Source organism: Hyperolius riggenbachi, chromosome 1 (genome assembly GCF_040937935.1).
Source record: "Hyperolius riggenbachi isolate aHypRig1 chromosome 1, aHypRig1.pri, whole genome shotgun sequence".
Lineage (NCBI taxonomy): Eukaryota > Metazoa > Chordata > Amphibia > Anura > Hyperoliidae > Hyperolius > Hyperolius riggenbachi.
The window spans coordinates 358,759,108-358,774,763 of NC_090646.1; the positions used below are offsets into that span (position 1 = coordinate 358,759,108).

The following is a 15,656-nucleotide window of genomic DNA, read 5'->3' on the forward strand; positions in this document are numbered from 1 at the left end:
ATTACAAAGCATATTATACTGTTTACATGCGGCGATCCGGGTGCTAGTAACCCGCCGGCGCTTCCGAACGGCCGGCGGGTTACAGCGTAAGGGGGGCGGAGCCAGTCGCCGGCGGCTGATCGCGTCACGAATGACGCGATCGCCGCATAACCACGCCCGCAGCTGCCCCCGCCGATGGCCGTATTGCAGTCGTTTAGGCCCGGACTTTGCCGCCGCCCATCGGCTGGGGGCGGTCCTTAAGTGGTTAATATTAGTTTATAAATGCTTTTCAAACATTACTTTATGCTTTGCATTAACTATAAATACATATTTAGGCTTATTTATATACAATTTATCATTTCTTATTCTCAAACTCACTGTGATATACTGACTATGACAAGTTCAAACTGAACCCAAGCCAAGTACCCCAGGGGAACATGTACCATGTGTTAAGGGGCAACTCACCCCAGGAATCTGTAACACTACAACTCCAAACAATCTATAGCATTTTTTTTAAATAAAATCAATAAATTGTATTTATTTATGATCTTTCATAGTTAGTCAAAAAATAATTGTATTTTTTTAAAAAATCTAATGAAACTTTTCTTCTGTAGAAAATTTGATAAATACTATACTTGATCAGATGTAGTGAAAAAGTATATTACGTTGATGTATAGTAAATCAACCTTTAGAATGGCAAAAGAAATTGATTGGAACCTCTGACGTTATTGTTGAATATGATCCCACTACAGACACTTCTAAGCCCTTCCCATGTAAAAAGAGATGGCCACAAAGACAGAAATGGTAAGGAAGCCTCAGCAGTGGGGACACTGCACGAAATGAACATTTGAGAGAAGTCCTAACCACCCCGTAGCAACATTTTGAGTGCACCACCCCAGCATAATAAAGATATCTTGCTGTATCTGTAGCCAGAGTATAGGTAGCAAGAAGTGCCAACAAAATATGTAGTGTAGGCAGTCTGAAGTAGCCACCCTAGAGGACCTCCCCAAGTATTAGGTAGCCTCCCAAATATGGGTAGCCAGAGGAGCCGAAGTGTAGGTAGCCTGAATTAGTCCCCCCATTATGAGTAACAAAAAGGGACCCCAGTATAGAGAGCCAGATGTGCCCTCCCAGTAGGCCTGAACGATTTTAGGAAAAAATTGAATTGAGCGATTTCTGTCTAAAATTACGATTTCGATTCGATTCATGATTTCCTTCAAATCAAGCTTTGTTACCCCCCCTTTGTGCCTCCCTGTTCCCCCTCTGTCCCCGTCTCTCATTGTGCCCCCTTTGCCTCTTCATGCCTCCTCTGGGTCTCTCTCTTGCCTCCTTTGTGTCTCTGTGCCCACGCTGTCTGTCTCTGTGCCTCCTCTGTCCCCCAAGTTGCATCAGTTCTGGACATAGCTTCAAGCACTAGTCCAGCGATGCCCGTCTATCCACTTTGCCTCCTGCAGGCTCTAATGCACGGCATACTTCCTGTATATCATGTGACATACAGGAACCCGAAGTTTTGCCAAGCACAAGAGGCGGCAGAGGGCGATAGAAGATCGAAGGTATGTCCAACGCTGCGAGCACTGGGACTTTGGGAAAGTTTGAAGGCGCTTCTTCAAACTTCCTCATGTGGAAATGACGTGATCGCGATATTCGCCGCTTTGACGATTCTGAAATTGTGATCTTGGTGATCGCGATTTCGATTTAAATTCGATTTATCTTTCAGGCCTACCTCCCAGTGTAGGTAGCCCATATGCAGAGCAACAAGAGGAGTACTGGAGGGAAGTGACATACCTCTACGGGCTTCACCAACGATCTATCTTCTGCATGCACCACCTTCTCTATGATTACAGCGTCCTCTCTTGTTAAGTAACCCATGTGATGAGAGCGTGTGCTGTAGTCATGGACACAAGGATGCTAGGAGAAAGATAGCTCATCAGTGGAGCGCGGAGAGGTATGGAACTTCTCTCCACCGTTACACTTGCTTACTCTAGACCTCAGTTGGCCACTATGGCTGCTATTGTGATCCCTACGCCACTGATGGCAAGATGAAAGAGCAAAAGCTATTTCATTTGTTTACCTGCTAGAGCTTACCTTTAATGGAAGGGTCATTGAGTGGACACTGTTTTTAGTAAAAGGATCAGTAGAAAATGGATCACTTTTGGTGGGTTTATGAAAAGGATCATCTGTAGAAGGCGCATGGAAGGGGTCGGTTTCTTTAAAAGGATCATCACCAAATGGATCTGATGAAAAAAAGGTAATTAATAGTTTAAAAATGTATTCAATATACCAATAAGTCTAACTTCTGAAATATATAAAGTATGTCAGTGTATACTGCAGGATGATATAATAATATATATAACAGAGAATAATATAACACAGAACCAGCATGAGTTATTAGGAACTAAGTCGCATGTAACTAACAGTCAGGTTCTATAAGAAAAAAAAGTAAACTAATGGCAACCACTATTAAAATTACTGAAGGGTGGTTATGACTTGATCTAAGGAATTAATTCCACTGCCATCTAGGGTCATTCCTCCCCTTCCACACATCATAAAACTGGATACCACTTACTAGATGGCTTAATTTTATTTGTGTCTAGGTTAGGACATCTGGAGCTGAATGGTAAGAATGAATTTGGTGGACATGGATCTTTTTTTCAACATACATTATAATACATTCAGTGTATGTAAAAAGAGCAGTAGACAGGATATACTGTATGGAGTTAGCATGTTACATGATTTAGTGAACTTACTGCTCTTGAAAGGGTCTGCCCCTTTAAAAGGGTCTGAGGTAAAGGGGTCCTCTGTTTGGAATGGGTCAGTGTAGACGTCTTGGTTGTTGTTACTGTTGAACAGGTGAGTTTTGCTCTTGAATGGATCATCCTGCAGAACAGAAAAAAAACAGAATCTTTTTAATTATTCGTATTAAAATAAACAATGAAAAGAATATTACCTAATAATATTGCATGGCCATTAATGCCAGAAATTCCTGGCAGTGATATTCTTGTGAGGGTTTAGTTGTGCTTCATGCCTGATTTACATGTGAGGTTTTGAGGGTGGAATTAATACACTTTACTTCACATTGGAACATGTACCTTTGTAACTCCAGGTAGTGAACTATTGTAATGGGTAGAGATGTGAAAGAAGTGAAAATTTTAATGTCTAGGCAGTTTTAGAAATCCACAACTGGCTGAAAACTGGGACAAAAACACAATATTAAACAGCATTTTTTAATTGAAAGTTGTGCTTCCTCGTGAACCTGAACTCAAGTACAAAAAAATATGTAAATAAATAAGCATAAAAATGCAGCTTTGCTGATATTACCCCACCAGCTTGTTCCTAAAATCAGCCTGCAGTTAGCTCTGCTGGGTCCTACCAGCTAAGTCAGCCCCACTCCACACATGAAAGCATTCTGGTTTCTCCATAGGTGCAGCAGCTCTAGTATTACAACATAGGAAAGGGGGTATGCCCACACTTCCTATATATAAACAAAGCGCTCACAGGTGGGATAGTTTAATCTTCACCCAGTAAGTGTGAGATTAACATAAATATCACAGATCACGAACAGACATTGGCCTTAATTCTGGTAGCTATGTGCGGTATATAGTTTTTAGTCGGTAAAAAACCTCATACGGTACTTTCCTCTTTTCTTTTTTGTTTGTGAAAGATGTTTCCGCATTTCTGGTAAAACGTGTGGCAAAAAGCGGGGTGAATGCATAGAGTGCTGTATTTCAGCTGTAAGCATGAGGTAAACAACTGTTTTCCATAAGTTAGGACAGTCTTTGGAAGCTGTGTTTTTTTTTTAGATGGGGGGGGGGGGGGGGGAAGGTGTATTTGATTATGTAGCAACCTATGAAAAGTATATTTATAGGCATCCGCTATAAAGAAAAGAAAATCCTTTAAATATTTGGAGTTTTATTTCTACTATTCTGCTCTATTATACAGCCTGAATAGGAACTCCACTAAAACAGCAATAGGAACTGTATAGGAACTCCCCTAAATACACACAAATTGACTATACCGCCAGGTACTGATCGGTAAATGATGTGCCAACAGGACCCCTAATTTCTATGAGAATATCAATTTTCAGTAAAATTAATGCAAATTACTGCACAAATTACCACATAATTTATCGCATGCAGTAATTCATGACCAAAATTTACCACATGCAGTAAAACATGACTAAAATCCAGGGCTGTGGAGTCGGAGTCGTGGAGTCGGAGTCGTGGAGTCGGGCAATTTTGGGTGCCTGGAGTCAGAGTCGGGAAAAAATGCACCGACTCCGACTGAATTTGTAACTGTAATTAAAATAGAAAATATGATAAAATGTTCTATTTCTCAGATAATAGTCATTAAAAATAATGTATATATACAGTATATATACAGTAATAGCTGTGCTTAGTCCACAAAAATGAAATAAACCAATCAAAATTAGTTACTTGTGCTGCTTCAATAAAGCAGTCCCCGTATTTTTAAGGTCAGATATACAGATCTGATTGTGACTGTATATATGATGTGTACACAGGAATCTCTTATATATACTAAATAACATCTATGCTGTAAGAATAAAGCCTGATGTGTAGCTGTGTCACTAATAGAGATGGTCAATGAGATGGAAATAATTCTGCATTGATTCTGATTTATGCAAATGTATGCACTCCCTTTGCTCATGAAATCAAATAATTTGATATGTTGTTAAAATTTGGTTTGGTGACTACAAATTAAAGGGTACCTGAGACGAATGAAAAGTAAAGTTTTATACATACCTGGGGCTTCCTCCAGCCCCCTTCAGGCTAATAAGTCCCTCGCTGTCCTCCATCACCCGGATCTTCTGCTAGGAGTCCAGGTAATTCAGCCAGTCAGCGCTGTCCGGCCGCATGCCGCTCCCACAGCCAGGAACATTCTGCACCTGTGCAATAGTGCTGCGCAGGTGCAGTACGCTCCCGGCGGCGGAGTGTGTGCATGCGCACTACGCCCGACTGGCTCAAGTACCTGGACTCATAGCAGAAGATCCAGGTGGTGGAGGAGGACAGCGAGGGACTTATTAGCCTGAAGGGGGCTGGAGGAAGCCCCAGGTATGTATAAAACTTTAATTTCATCTGTCTCAGGTTTACTTTGTTACACAGTAGTACTATACTCTACATATGCACTCCCCACAGAGCTGCAGGGAATCCACTGAGAATGCTGTGCACATTGAACACAGAGGTGTTGTCTGTCACCCATAAACCTTGTTCAGATTGTGCATGAAGAATGTGTAATAGAGGAAGAATCTCCTCATTCCCCTGCAGAGTACCTGCACATCATTCTTACGTGTACCCACACTTACATTGCCTAGGGCCTGATAAATGTTCTTTGTTCCGGTTTGTACCTTTTACAAGTACTCTTACCAAGGACTAGTTTTAGTCTAAAGGGAATAAATATAGTAGTCTACATATCCTTCTCACTTCAGTTGTCTTGTAAAATTCCTAAGCGTTGGCAGTTAAGAGACGAATTTCATGTTACATACTTTTAATCAACAAAATTGTAATATGCAAATTAGAGGAGTCGGAGGAATCCTAAACTGAGGAGTCGGAGTCAGTGTCGGTGGATTTTTGGACCGACTCCACAGCCCTGCTAAAATCTGCCAGAATTGCTAAATGTCATTACCACATGCTGTGAATTACCGTACATGCGGTAATTTGCTTGAAAACGCTACCAGAATTGAGACCATTGTGTAGCAGCTGTACCCTTGCTAGATTCTTGGCTGAGATGGCCCAAAAGATCATTTCAGGTGTAAATTATCCAGCATGTGTATGGGGCTTAAACCATAGGAAACCCATAAGCTATTATTATTATTGGACTGTAGTCATCACAAAATGTTGGGTACGAAGAGCTGCTTCTTTAGGGCCAATGAACCAATGCCGTTTCTCACCGCTGATGTGGAAAGGTCCAGCCTCTCTCGCGGAGAAAAGGTCTCTGCATCTGTTATATTATTGAGAGTTACTCCATGGTCTCCATTGAGAGAACTGTTGTAGTTCTCAATGCTTTTGTTCATTTCTTGCTGACTCTCCTGAAGTTGTGATAATTTGTTTCGTGCCTGAACAGAAAAGAAAGAACTTCTTATGTAAGAACAAATACTGGCATTATCCCCTTTACCCCTAAATGTACTTCAATTATACATCATTTTCTTAAACCAGTTTGACATCTGGCTTTTAACTGCATTAAAATACAAGAGCCAAATGCAACATTCTTAAGATGCAGAGGAAATGTGAATGTGTTGCCAAGGCCATAGTCAGCGTTTGAGTAAAATCTGACTTATCTAGATATCATCAGTAAGCCTTACCATGATTACCTTCACTATTCCTGCTTCACAAACCCTGTGGCAGGACCATTTTCCATGATGGGAAGGAACCCAATCTAGGAGCCCTGGAGGCAGGAAAAAGCATGAGTAAACACAGAAATGACAAGGCTGACTAATATGTAGATTTCCCTTGTAAGATTTGGGCCAATAGTAGAGGACATGGTTAGCCAAGTACGTTAAATCTATTATCTGTTCTGGTCCAGGAATATGATTTAAGGGTAAGTTTACGCAAAGTATGGAATCATTTCCCTCTACACACTGTAGAGTTAATTTATATAATCTTATCATGGTACTGACACTTTTCAGCAGATCTCCTCATGAGTACACCTCACATCCACAGTTGGGGGTAATAATAATGTATAATAAGTAATAATGAAATAATAAGCTGCAGCTGTAAACATCCATTTCCACTGGAAAGGCAGCCTACCAGCGGGGTCAGCTCATGCTGAAATATTCCTGTTGCAAAAGTTTTTGAAGACTGAATACAGAAACAGACTAGAGTGAGAATCTGCAAGAACTTTATAATAAAAACTTTATAATACTTATGAATTCATTTATTGCAGAGTAAGCTGTTCTAGATCACTGCTATTCCAACTCTGAAATGGGTTTATCATCTCAAGTACACTTGTCAAGTGCCACTGCCACCCCATCTGAGGTAAAGTAAATGGTAGGCCTGAACGACTTTAGGAAAAAATTGAATTGAGCTATTTCTGTCTGAAATTGCGATTTCGATTCACGATTTCCTTCAAATCAAGCTTTGCTCCCCCCTCTTTGCCCATTTGTTCCCTCTCCGTCCCCCTGTCTCTCTTTGTGCCCTCTTTGCCTCTTTATGCCTCCTCTGGGTCTTTCTCTTGCCCCCTTTGTGTCTCTGTGTCTCTCTGTGCCTCCTCTGTCCCCCAAGCTGCATCAGTTCTGGACATAGCTTCCAGCACGAGTCCAGCGATGCCCGTCTATCCACTTCGCCTCCTGCAGGCTCTAATGCACGGAATACTTCCTGTATGTCATGTGACAGAGTTTTGCCAAGCACAAGAGCTGGCAGACGGCGATAGAGGACGGACAGCATTGGACTCGTGCGGAAGGAATGTCCAACACTGCGGGCCGCATGCGCTGGGGCTTTGGGAAAGTTTGAAGCCACTTCTTCAAACTTCCCCCATGTGGAAATGACGTGATGGCGATAATTGCCGCTTTGACGATTCCGAAATTGTGATCTTGGTGATCTCGACTTCGGTTTAAATTCGATTCATCTTTCAGGCCTAGTAAATGGCATTCCATATTTTCATTGAGGCTTGCTCCTGTTCCATGTTTAATCAACAAATATGTTAGGTCCTTTGTCCCCACAGGAGAAGACTAAACGATGTGGAGGTGAAGCTCACTTTATAGCCATAAAGTACCAGAGGAGAACGTCTATAATGCTGGGCATACACCGTTAGATTTATGCGGAGCTGCTGGCTCGATCCCGGCGCATCCCAGCTGGCGCCTGTTTCGATCCCCGCTCGTCCTTGCGGGGCGCTCCTTATCTTCCGCTCGTTTTCTTCCCATTGTCCGCCTGCGGGTATCGAGCGGAGAATCGAGTGCCTCGCTGATCGGACCTGTCGGAAATTATCAATCGAGCCATCAGCAGCTGATTGATAAGAAAACAAAATGCCGTGTATGCCCAGCAAAAGAATGGAGAGGCCACCATCTTCAGCCTCACTGAAGATTTAACCACTTAAGGACTGCAGTCATAAAACCCCTTAAGGACCAGAGCCTTTTTTTCCATTCGGACCACTGCAGCTTTCACGGTTTATTGCTCAGTCATACAACCTACCACCTAAATGAATTCTACCTCCTTTTCTTGTCACTAATACAGCTTTCTTTCGGTGCTATTTGATTGCTGCTGCGAGTTTTAGTTTTTATTATATTCATCAAAAAAGACATGAATTTTGTCAAAAAAATGACTTTTTTAACTTTCTGTGCTGACAGTTTTCAAATAAAGTAAAATTTCCTATACATTTGAGCGCGAAAGTTATTCTGCTACATGTCTTTGATAAAAAAAAACCCATTCAGTGTATATTTATTGGATTGGGTAAAAGTTATAGCGTTTACAAACTATGGTGCAAAAAGTGAATTTTCCCATTTTCAAGCATCTCTGACTTTTCTGCGCACCTGTCAGGTTTCATGAGGGGCTAAAATTCCAGGATAGTACAAATACCCCCCAAATGACCCCATTTTGGAAAGAAGACATCCCAAAGTATTCAGTGAGAGGCATGGTGAGTTCATAGAAGATTTTATTTTTTGTCACAAGTTAGCGGAAAATGACACTTTGTAACAAAAAAAAAAAAAAAAAAAAAGTTTCCATTTCTTCTAACTTGCGACAAAAAAAAATGAAATCTGCCACGGACTCACTATGTTCCTCTCTGAATACCTTGAAGTGTCTACTTTCCAAAATGGGGTCATTTGTGGGGTGTGTTCACTGTCCTGGCATTTTGGGGGGTGCCTAATTGTAAGCACCCCTGTAAAGCCTAAAGATGCTCATTGGACTTTGGGCCCCTTAGCGCAGTTAGGCTGCAAAAAAGTGCCACACATGTGGTATTGCCGTACTCAGGAGAAGTAGTATAATGTGTTTTGGGGTGTATTTTTAGACATACCCATGCTGGGTGGGAGAAATATCTCCGTAAATGACAATTGTTTTCTTTTTTTAACACACAATTGTCAATTTATAGAGATATTTCTCCCACTCAGCATGGGTATGTGGAAAAATACACCCCAAAACACATTATACTACTTCTCCTGAGTACGGCGATACCACATGTGTGGCACTTTTTTGCACCCTAACTGCGCTAAGGGGCCCAAAGTCCAATGAGTACCTTTAGGATTTCACAGGTCATTTTGAGAAATTTCGTTTCAAGACTGCTCCTCACGGTTTAGGGCCCCTAAAATGCCAGGACAGTATAGGAATCCCACAAATGACCCCATTTTAGAAGGAAGACACCCCAAGGTATTCCATTAGGAGGATGGTGAGTTCATAGAAGATTTTTTTTTTTGTCACAAGTTAGCGGAAATTGATTTTAATTGTTTTTTTTCACAAAGTGTCATTTTCTGCTAACTTGTGACAAAAATAAAATCTTCTATGAACTCACCATACTCCTAACGGAATACCTTGGGGTGTCTTCTTTCTAAAATGGGGTCATTTGTGGGGTTCCTATACTGCCCTGGCATTTTAGGGGCCCTAAACCGTGAGGAGTAGTCTTGAAACCAAATGTCGCAAAATGACCTGTGAAATCCTAAAGGTACTCATTGGACTTTGGGCCCCTTAGCGCACTTAGGGTGCAAGAAAGTGCCACACATGTGGTACCGCCGTACTCAGGAGAAGTAGTATAATGTGTTTTGGGGTGTATTTTTACACATACAGATGCTAGGTGGGAGAAATATCTCTGTAAATGACAATTATTTGATTTTTTTTACACACAATTGTCCATTTACAGAGAGATTTCTCCCACCCAGCATGGGTATGTATAAAAATACACCTCAAAACACATTATACTACTTCTTCTGAGTACGGCCATACCACATGTGTGACACTTTTTTGCAACCTAGGTGCGCTAAGGGGCCTAACGTCCTATTCACAGGTCATTTTGAGGCATTTGGATTCTAGACTACTCCTCACGGTTTAGGGCCCCTAAAATGCCAGGGCAGTATAGGAACCCCACAAGTGACCCCATTTTAGAATGAAGACACCCCAAGGTATTCCGTTAGGGGTATGGTGAGTTCATAGAAGATTTTTTTTTTGTCACAAGTTAGCGGAAAATGACACTTTGTGAAAAAAAAAACAATACATATCAATTTCCGCTAACTTGTGACAAAAAATAAAATCTTCTATGAACTCACCATACTCCTAACGGAATACCTTGGGGTGTCTTCTTTCTAGAATGGGGTCATTTGTGGGGTTCCAATACTGCCCTGGCATTTTAGGGGCCCTAAACCGTGAGTAGTCGTCTTGAACCCAAATGTCTCAAAATGACCTGTGAAATCCTAAAGGTACTCATTGGACTTTGGGCCCCTTAGCACAGTTAGGCTGCAAAAAAGTGTCACACATGTGGTATCGCCGTACTCAGAAGAAGTAGTATAATGTGTTTTGTGGTGTATTTTTACATATAACCATGCTGGGTGGGAGAAATATCTCTGTAAATGACACATTTTTGATTTTTTTTACACACAATTGTCCATTTACAGAGAGATTTCTCCCACCCAGCATGGGTATGTGTAAAAATACACCACAAAACACATTATACTACTTCTCCTGAGTATGGCGATACTACATGTGTGACACTTTTTTGCAGCCTAGGTGCGCTAAGGGGCCCAACGTCCTATTCACAGGTCATTTTGAGGCATTTGTTTTCTAGACTACTCCCCACGGTTTAGGGCCCCTAAAATGCCAGGGCAGTATAGGAACCCCACAAGTGACCCCATTTTAGAAAGACGACACCCCAAGGTATTCCGTTAGGGGTATGGTGAGTTCATAGAAGATTTTATTTTTTGTCACAAGTTAGTGAAAAATGACACTTTGTGAAAAAAAACAATAAAAATCCAATTTCCGCTAACTTTTGACAAAAAATAAAATCTTCTATGAACTCATCATACACCTAACAGAATACCTTGGGGTGTCTTCTTTCTAAAATGGGGTCACTTGTGGGGTTCCTATACTGCCCTGGCATTTTACGGGCCCAAAACTGTGAGTAGTCTGGAAACCAAATTTCTCAAAATGACTGTTCAGGGGTATAAGCATCTGCAAATTTTGATGACAGGTGGTCTATGAGAGGGCAAATTTTGTGGAAACGGTCATAAGCAGGGTGGCCTCTTATGACAGGATGTATTGGGCCTGATCTGATGGATAGGAGTGCTAGGGGGGTGACAGGAGGTGATTGATGGGTGTCTCAGGGGGCGGTTAGAGGGGAAAATAGATGCAATCAATGCACTGGGGAGGTGATCGGAAGGGGGTCTGAGGGGGATCTGAGGGTTTGGCCGAGTGATCAGGAGCCCACACGGGGCAAATTAGGGCCTGATCTGATGGGTAGGTGTGCTAGGGGGTGACAGGAGGTGATTTATGGGTGTCTCAAGGTGTGATTAGAGGGGGGAAATAGATGCAAGCAATGCACTAGCGAGGTGATCAGGGCTGGGGTCTGAGGGCGTTCTGAGGTGTGGGCGGGTGATTGGGTGCCCGCAAGGGGCAGATTAGGGTCTAATCTGATGGGTAACAGTGACAGGTGGTGATAGGGGGTGATTGATGGGTAATTAGTGGGTGTTTAGAGGAGAGAAGAGATGTAAACACTGCACTTGGGAGGTGATCTGATGTCGGATCTGCGGGCGATCTATTGGTGTGGGTGGGTGATCAGATTGCCCGCAAGGGGCAGGTTAGGGGCTGATTGATGGGTGGCAGTGACAGGGGGTGATTGATGGGTGGCAGTGACAGGGGGTGATTGATGGGTGATTGACAGGTGATCAGTGGGTTATTACAGGGAATAACAGATGTAAATATTGCACTGGCGAATTGATAAGGGGGGGGTCTGAGGGCAATCTGAGCGTGTGGGCGGGTGATTGGGTGCCCGCAAGGGGCAGATTAGGGTCTAATCTGATGGGTAACAGTGACAGGTGGTGATAGGGGGTGATTGATGGGTAATTAGTGGGTGTTTAGAGGAGAGAATAGATGTAAACGATGGATTTGGGAGGTGATCTGATGTCGGATCTGCGGGCGATCTATTGGTGTGGGTGGGTGATCAGATTGCCCGCAAGGGGCAGGTTAGGGGCTGATTGATGGGTGGCAGTGACAGGAGGTGATTGATGGGTGGCAGTGACAGGGGGTGATTGACAGGTGATCAGTGGGTTATTACAGGGAAGAACGGATGTAAATAATGCACTGGCGAATCGATAAGGGGGGGGGGTTGAGGGCAATCTGAGTGTGTGGGCGGGCGATTGGGTGCCCGCAAGGGTCTAATCTGATGGGTAACAGTGACAGGTGGTGATAGGGGGTGATTGATGGGTGATTGATGGGTAATTAGTGGGTGTTTAGAGGAGAGAATAGATGTAAACGATGGATTTGGGAGGTGATCTGATGTCGGATCTGCGGGCGATCTATTGGTGTGGGTGGGTGATCAGATTGCCCGCAAGGGGCAGGTTAGGGGCTGATTGATGGGTGGCAGTGACAGGGGGTGATTGATGGGTGGCAGTGACAGGGGGTGATTGACAGGTGATCAGTGGGTTATTACAGGGAAGAACGGATGTAAATAATGCACTGGCGAATCGATAAGGGGGGGGTTGAGGGCAATCTGAGTGTGTGGGCGGGAGATTGGGTGCCCGCAAGGGTCTAATCTGATGGGTAACAGTGACAGGTGGTGATAGGGGGTGATTGATGGGTGATTGATGGGTAATTAGTGGGTGTTTAGAGGAGAGAATAGATGTAAACGATGGATTTGGGAGGTGATCTGATGTCGGATCTGCGGGCGATCTATTGGTGTGGGTGGGTGATCAGATTGCCCGCAAGGGGCAGGTTAGGGGCTGATTGATGGGTGGCAGTGACAGGGGGTGATTGACGGGTGATTGACAGGTGATTGACAGGTGATTGACAGTTGATCAGGGGGGATAGATGCATACAGTACGCAGGGGGGGGGGGGGGTCAGGGGAGAATCTGAGGGGTGGGGGGGTGATCAGGAGGGAGCAGGGGGCAGTTTAGGGACTAAAAAAAAAAATAGCGTTGACAGATAGTGACAGGGAGTGATTGATGGGTGATTAGGGGGGTGATTGTGTGCAAATGGTGGTCTGGGGGGTGGGCAGGGGGGGGTCTGAGGGGTACTGTGGGCGATCAGGGGGCAGGGGGGGGCAGATCAGTGTGTTTGGGTGCAGACTAGGGTGGCTGCAGCCTGCCCTGGTGGTCCCTCGGACACTGGGACCACCAGGGCAGGAGGCAGCCTGTATAATACACTTTGTATACATTACAAAGTGTATTATACACTTTGTAGCGGCGATCGCGGGGTTAACAACCCGCCGGCGCTTCCGATTGGCCGGCGGGTTGACGTCGCGGGTGGGCGGAGCCTATTGCCGGTGGATGCGCGCGCATCCCAGCGCGCGATCCCCGGCCAGAGAGTGCCCCAGGACCTGACGCCAATCTGCGTTACGTGGTCCTGGGGCTGCCACTTTGCCGCCGCCAATATGAAGTAGGCGGTCGGCAAGTGGTTAAACAGAGGAGGATTCTATGTATTTAGTGACATTTTCTCTTTTGTGATGCTCAGAGAGGCCAGTTTACTTTTTTTATTCTTTTATCACATTTCATTCAAAAAATGGATTTTACAAAAAAAAATGATACATTAAGAACTGCAGTTCATATCAACTGTGGCAAACAGATTGTTGTTACAAAATTTTAGTCTAAGCTTACAATGGTCTAAGACAAAGTCCCAGTAACAAAAAAGAGAATGTTAAATACACTTAAAGCCTAAGAAAAAGAAACAGAAAAAAGTAGGACAGAAGAAAAGGAAAGAAAATCCGGTTAAGATGGAAAAACAGAAAAAAAGAAGGGCTCATAAGGAAAGTAGAGCTCAGATGGCAAGGTCATTTATTTGAATATAAGGTTGAACCTTCCCATACTTAAAGGACACCTGAAGCGAAAATAAATTGTTGAAATATACTATTGTATCTATCTTCCTTCTCCTAAAAAGGACTTTTTAATGCTGTGAATACACCATACAATTTTCTGTTAGATTTTCTGTTAGATTTACCTGCCAGATAGATAATTTCCAACATGCTAACCATCTAACTGCCTAGCAATTAGGCATTGTTCTACTCAGCAGGAGATAACCAGAAGACAATGCACCAGACATAATGACCAGTCTCTACAGAAAATAATCTAATTATGCATTCTAACAGAAAATCTAACAGAAGAATCTAACAGAAAATTGTATGGTGTATTCTTAGAATTAGATATTCCACAGTTTTATTTTATGTTTAAATCTACTTTTTAAGTTTTAACTGTTTTATTGTTTTTGCTCAATGACACATTCACTGAAGTATGCCAGAGCTAAAATCTATGAACTAATGACCCCTTTTATCTCTTTCCTGCTCTCAAAAGCCATTTTCTGCTAGGAAAGTGTTTTATAGTTGGAATTTCTTATCAGTGAGGGTCAACCTGTAGTCACTTCCTGTCTGAGTGAGGACTGAGTCAGCCACTTACATACCTGATATTTAACTCTTTCAGGCAGAGAAAGAAAAAAGGAACACAGCATAGTTATTCGTGTGCTTGGCACTGCACAAACCCATGTCTATCTCATTATGTCACACGTCACTTCAGGTATCCTTTAAAGGACAACTGAACTGAGAAGAGTATGTATATTTATTTCCTTTTAAACAATACACATTGCCTGGCAGCCCTGCTGATCTATTAGGTTGCAGTAATATCTGAATGACACCAGAAACAAGCATGCAGCTAATCTTGTCATATCGGATGTCAAAAACACCAGACCTGCTGCATGCTTGTTCAGGGTCGATGGCTAAAAGTATTAGAGGCAGAGGGTCAGCAGGATAGCCAGGCAAATGGTATTAAATGGATTTATATATGGTAGCCTCCACATTCCTCTCGCTTCAGTTGTATTTTAATATCACTTATACGTTAACCAGTATTGTAGCTCGACTATTATTTATGTTTATAAAATCCCAGTCTATTAAAAAAAAAATCTCAGTACCAATGCTGCACATGACTGCAATCATTTCAGACACCATCACAATCCCTACTTAAACCCACAAAGGTTCTCTCAATTATTTTTATCAATATGGGGTTAAAATAAGACCAGCAGAAGCTGTAAACCACACCGTGTTTATGCTTCTACAAGTTGCTGCAAGAAATAGGCAGGCTTGTGTGTTTGTTTTTCTCAAAAATAAGATAAGGAGGATGAAAACCAGACAAACCACATCCTTATTTAAGCAATTTGGTTTGAAAGGTTAAAAACACATACGCTGAGAATACAGTCTTCAATAAAAACAAATGTGCAGCTGCCACATGTGGTTGGCGAGACTGAACAACTAAGTTTGGAGATGCTCCTAGAAATTGTTATCTACCAAATCTCTAACCTTTAAAGGAGGCGCATAACCTAATTAGTTTAGTCCCCTCCTGGGAATGCACAGCTGCCTGCACATTTTTGTCCAGAGTGCAGAGTTGTCCCATTCAGCTAAATAGGGAATGTGGTGCAAAAGAAAGCAATGTGGCTGTTGTGCATTGCTGTAAAATGAATGACCTCCCTGCACTGGTAGGTTTGCACAATCCCTTCCTGTTGCTTTCATTGGAGTACAGGGCACTTGAGAAATTCTTCTAGACTTATCTGTC

At 42.8% G+C, this 15,656-nt stretch overlaps 1 protein-coding gene across 4 annotated transcripts in view; it reads right to left on the reverse strand.

Moving 5' to 3' along the window:
• EPS15L1 (epidermal growth factor receptor pathway substrate 15 like 1) overlaps positions 1–15,656 on the reverse strand; it is a 260,710-nt gene that overhangs the window by 143,779 nt on the left and 101,275 nt on the right. For all 4 annotated transcript variants that reach the window (XM_068234205.1, XM_068234203.1, XM_068234202.1 and 1 more), the window contains 3 exons: positions 5,885–6,049; positions 2,727–2,856; positions 2,065–2,213 (listed from right to left, as the gene is read on the reverse strand). In XM_068234205.1, the coding sequence (XP_068090306.1) occupies positions 2,065–2,213; positions 2,727–2,856; positions 5,885–6,049 (444 nt within the window). The remainder of the gene's footprint in view (positions 1–2,064; positions 2,214–2,726; positions 2,857–5,884; positions 6,050–15,656) is intronic.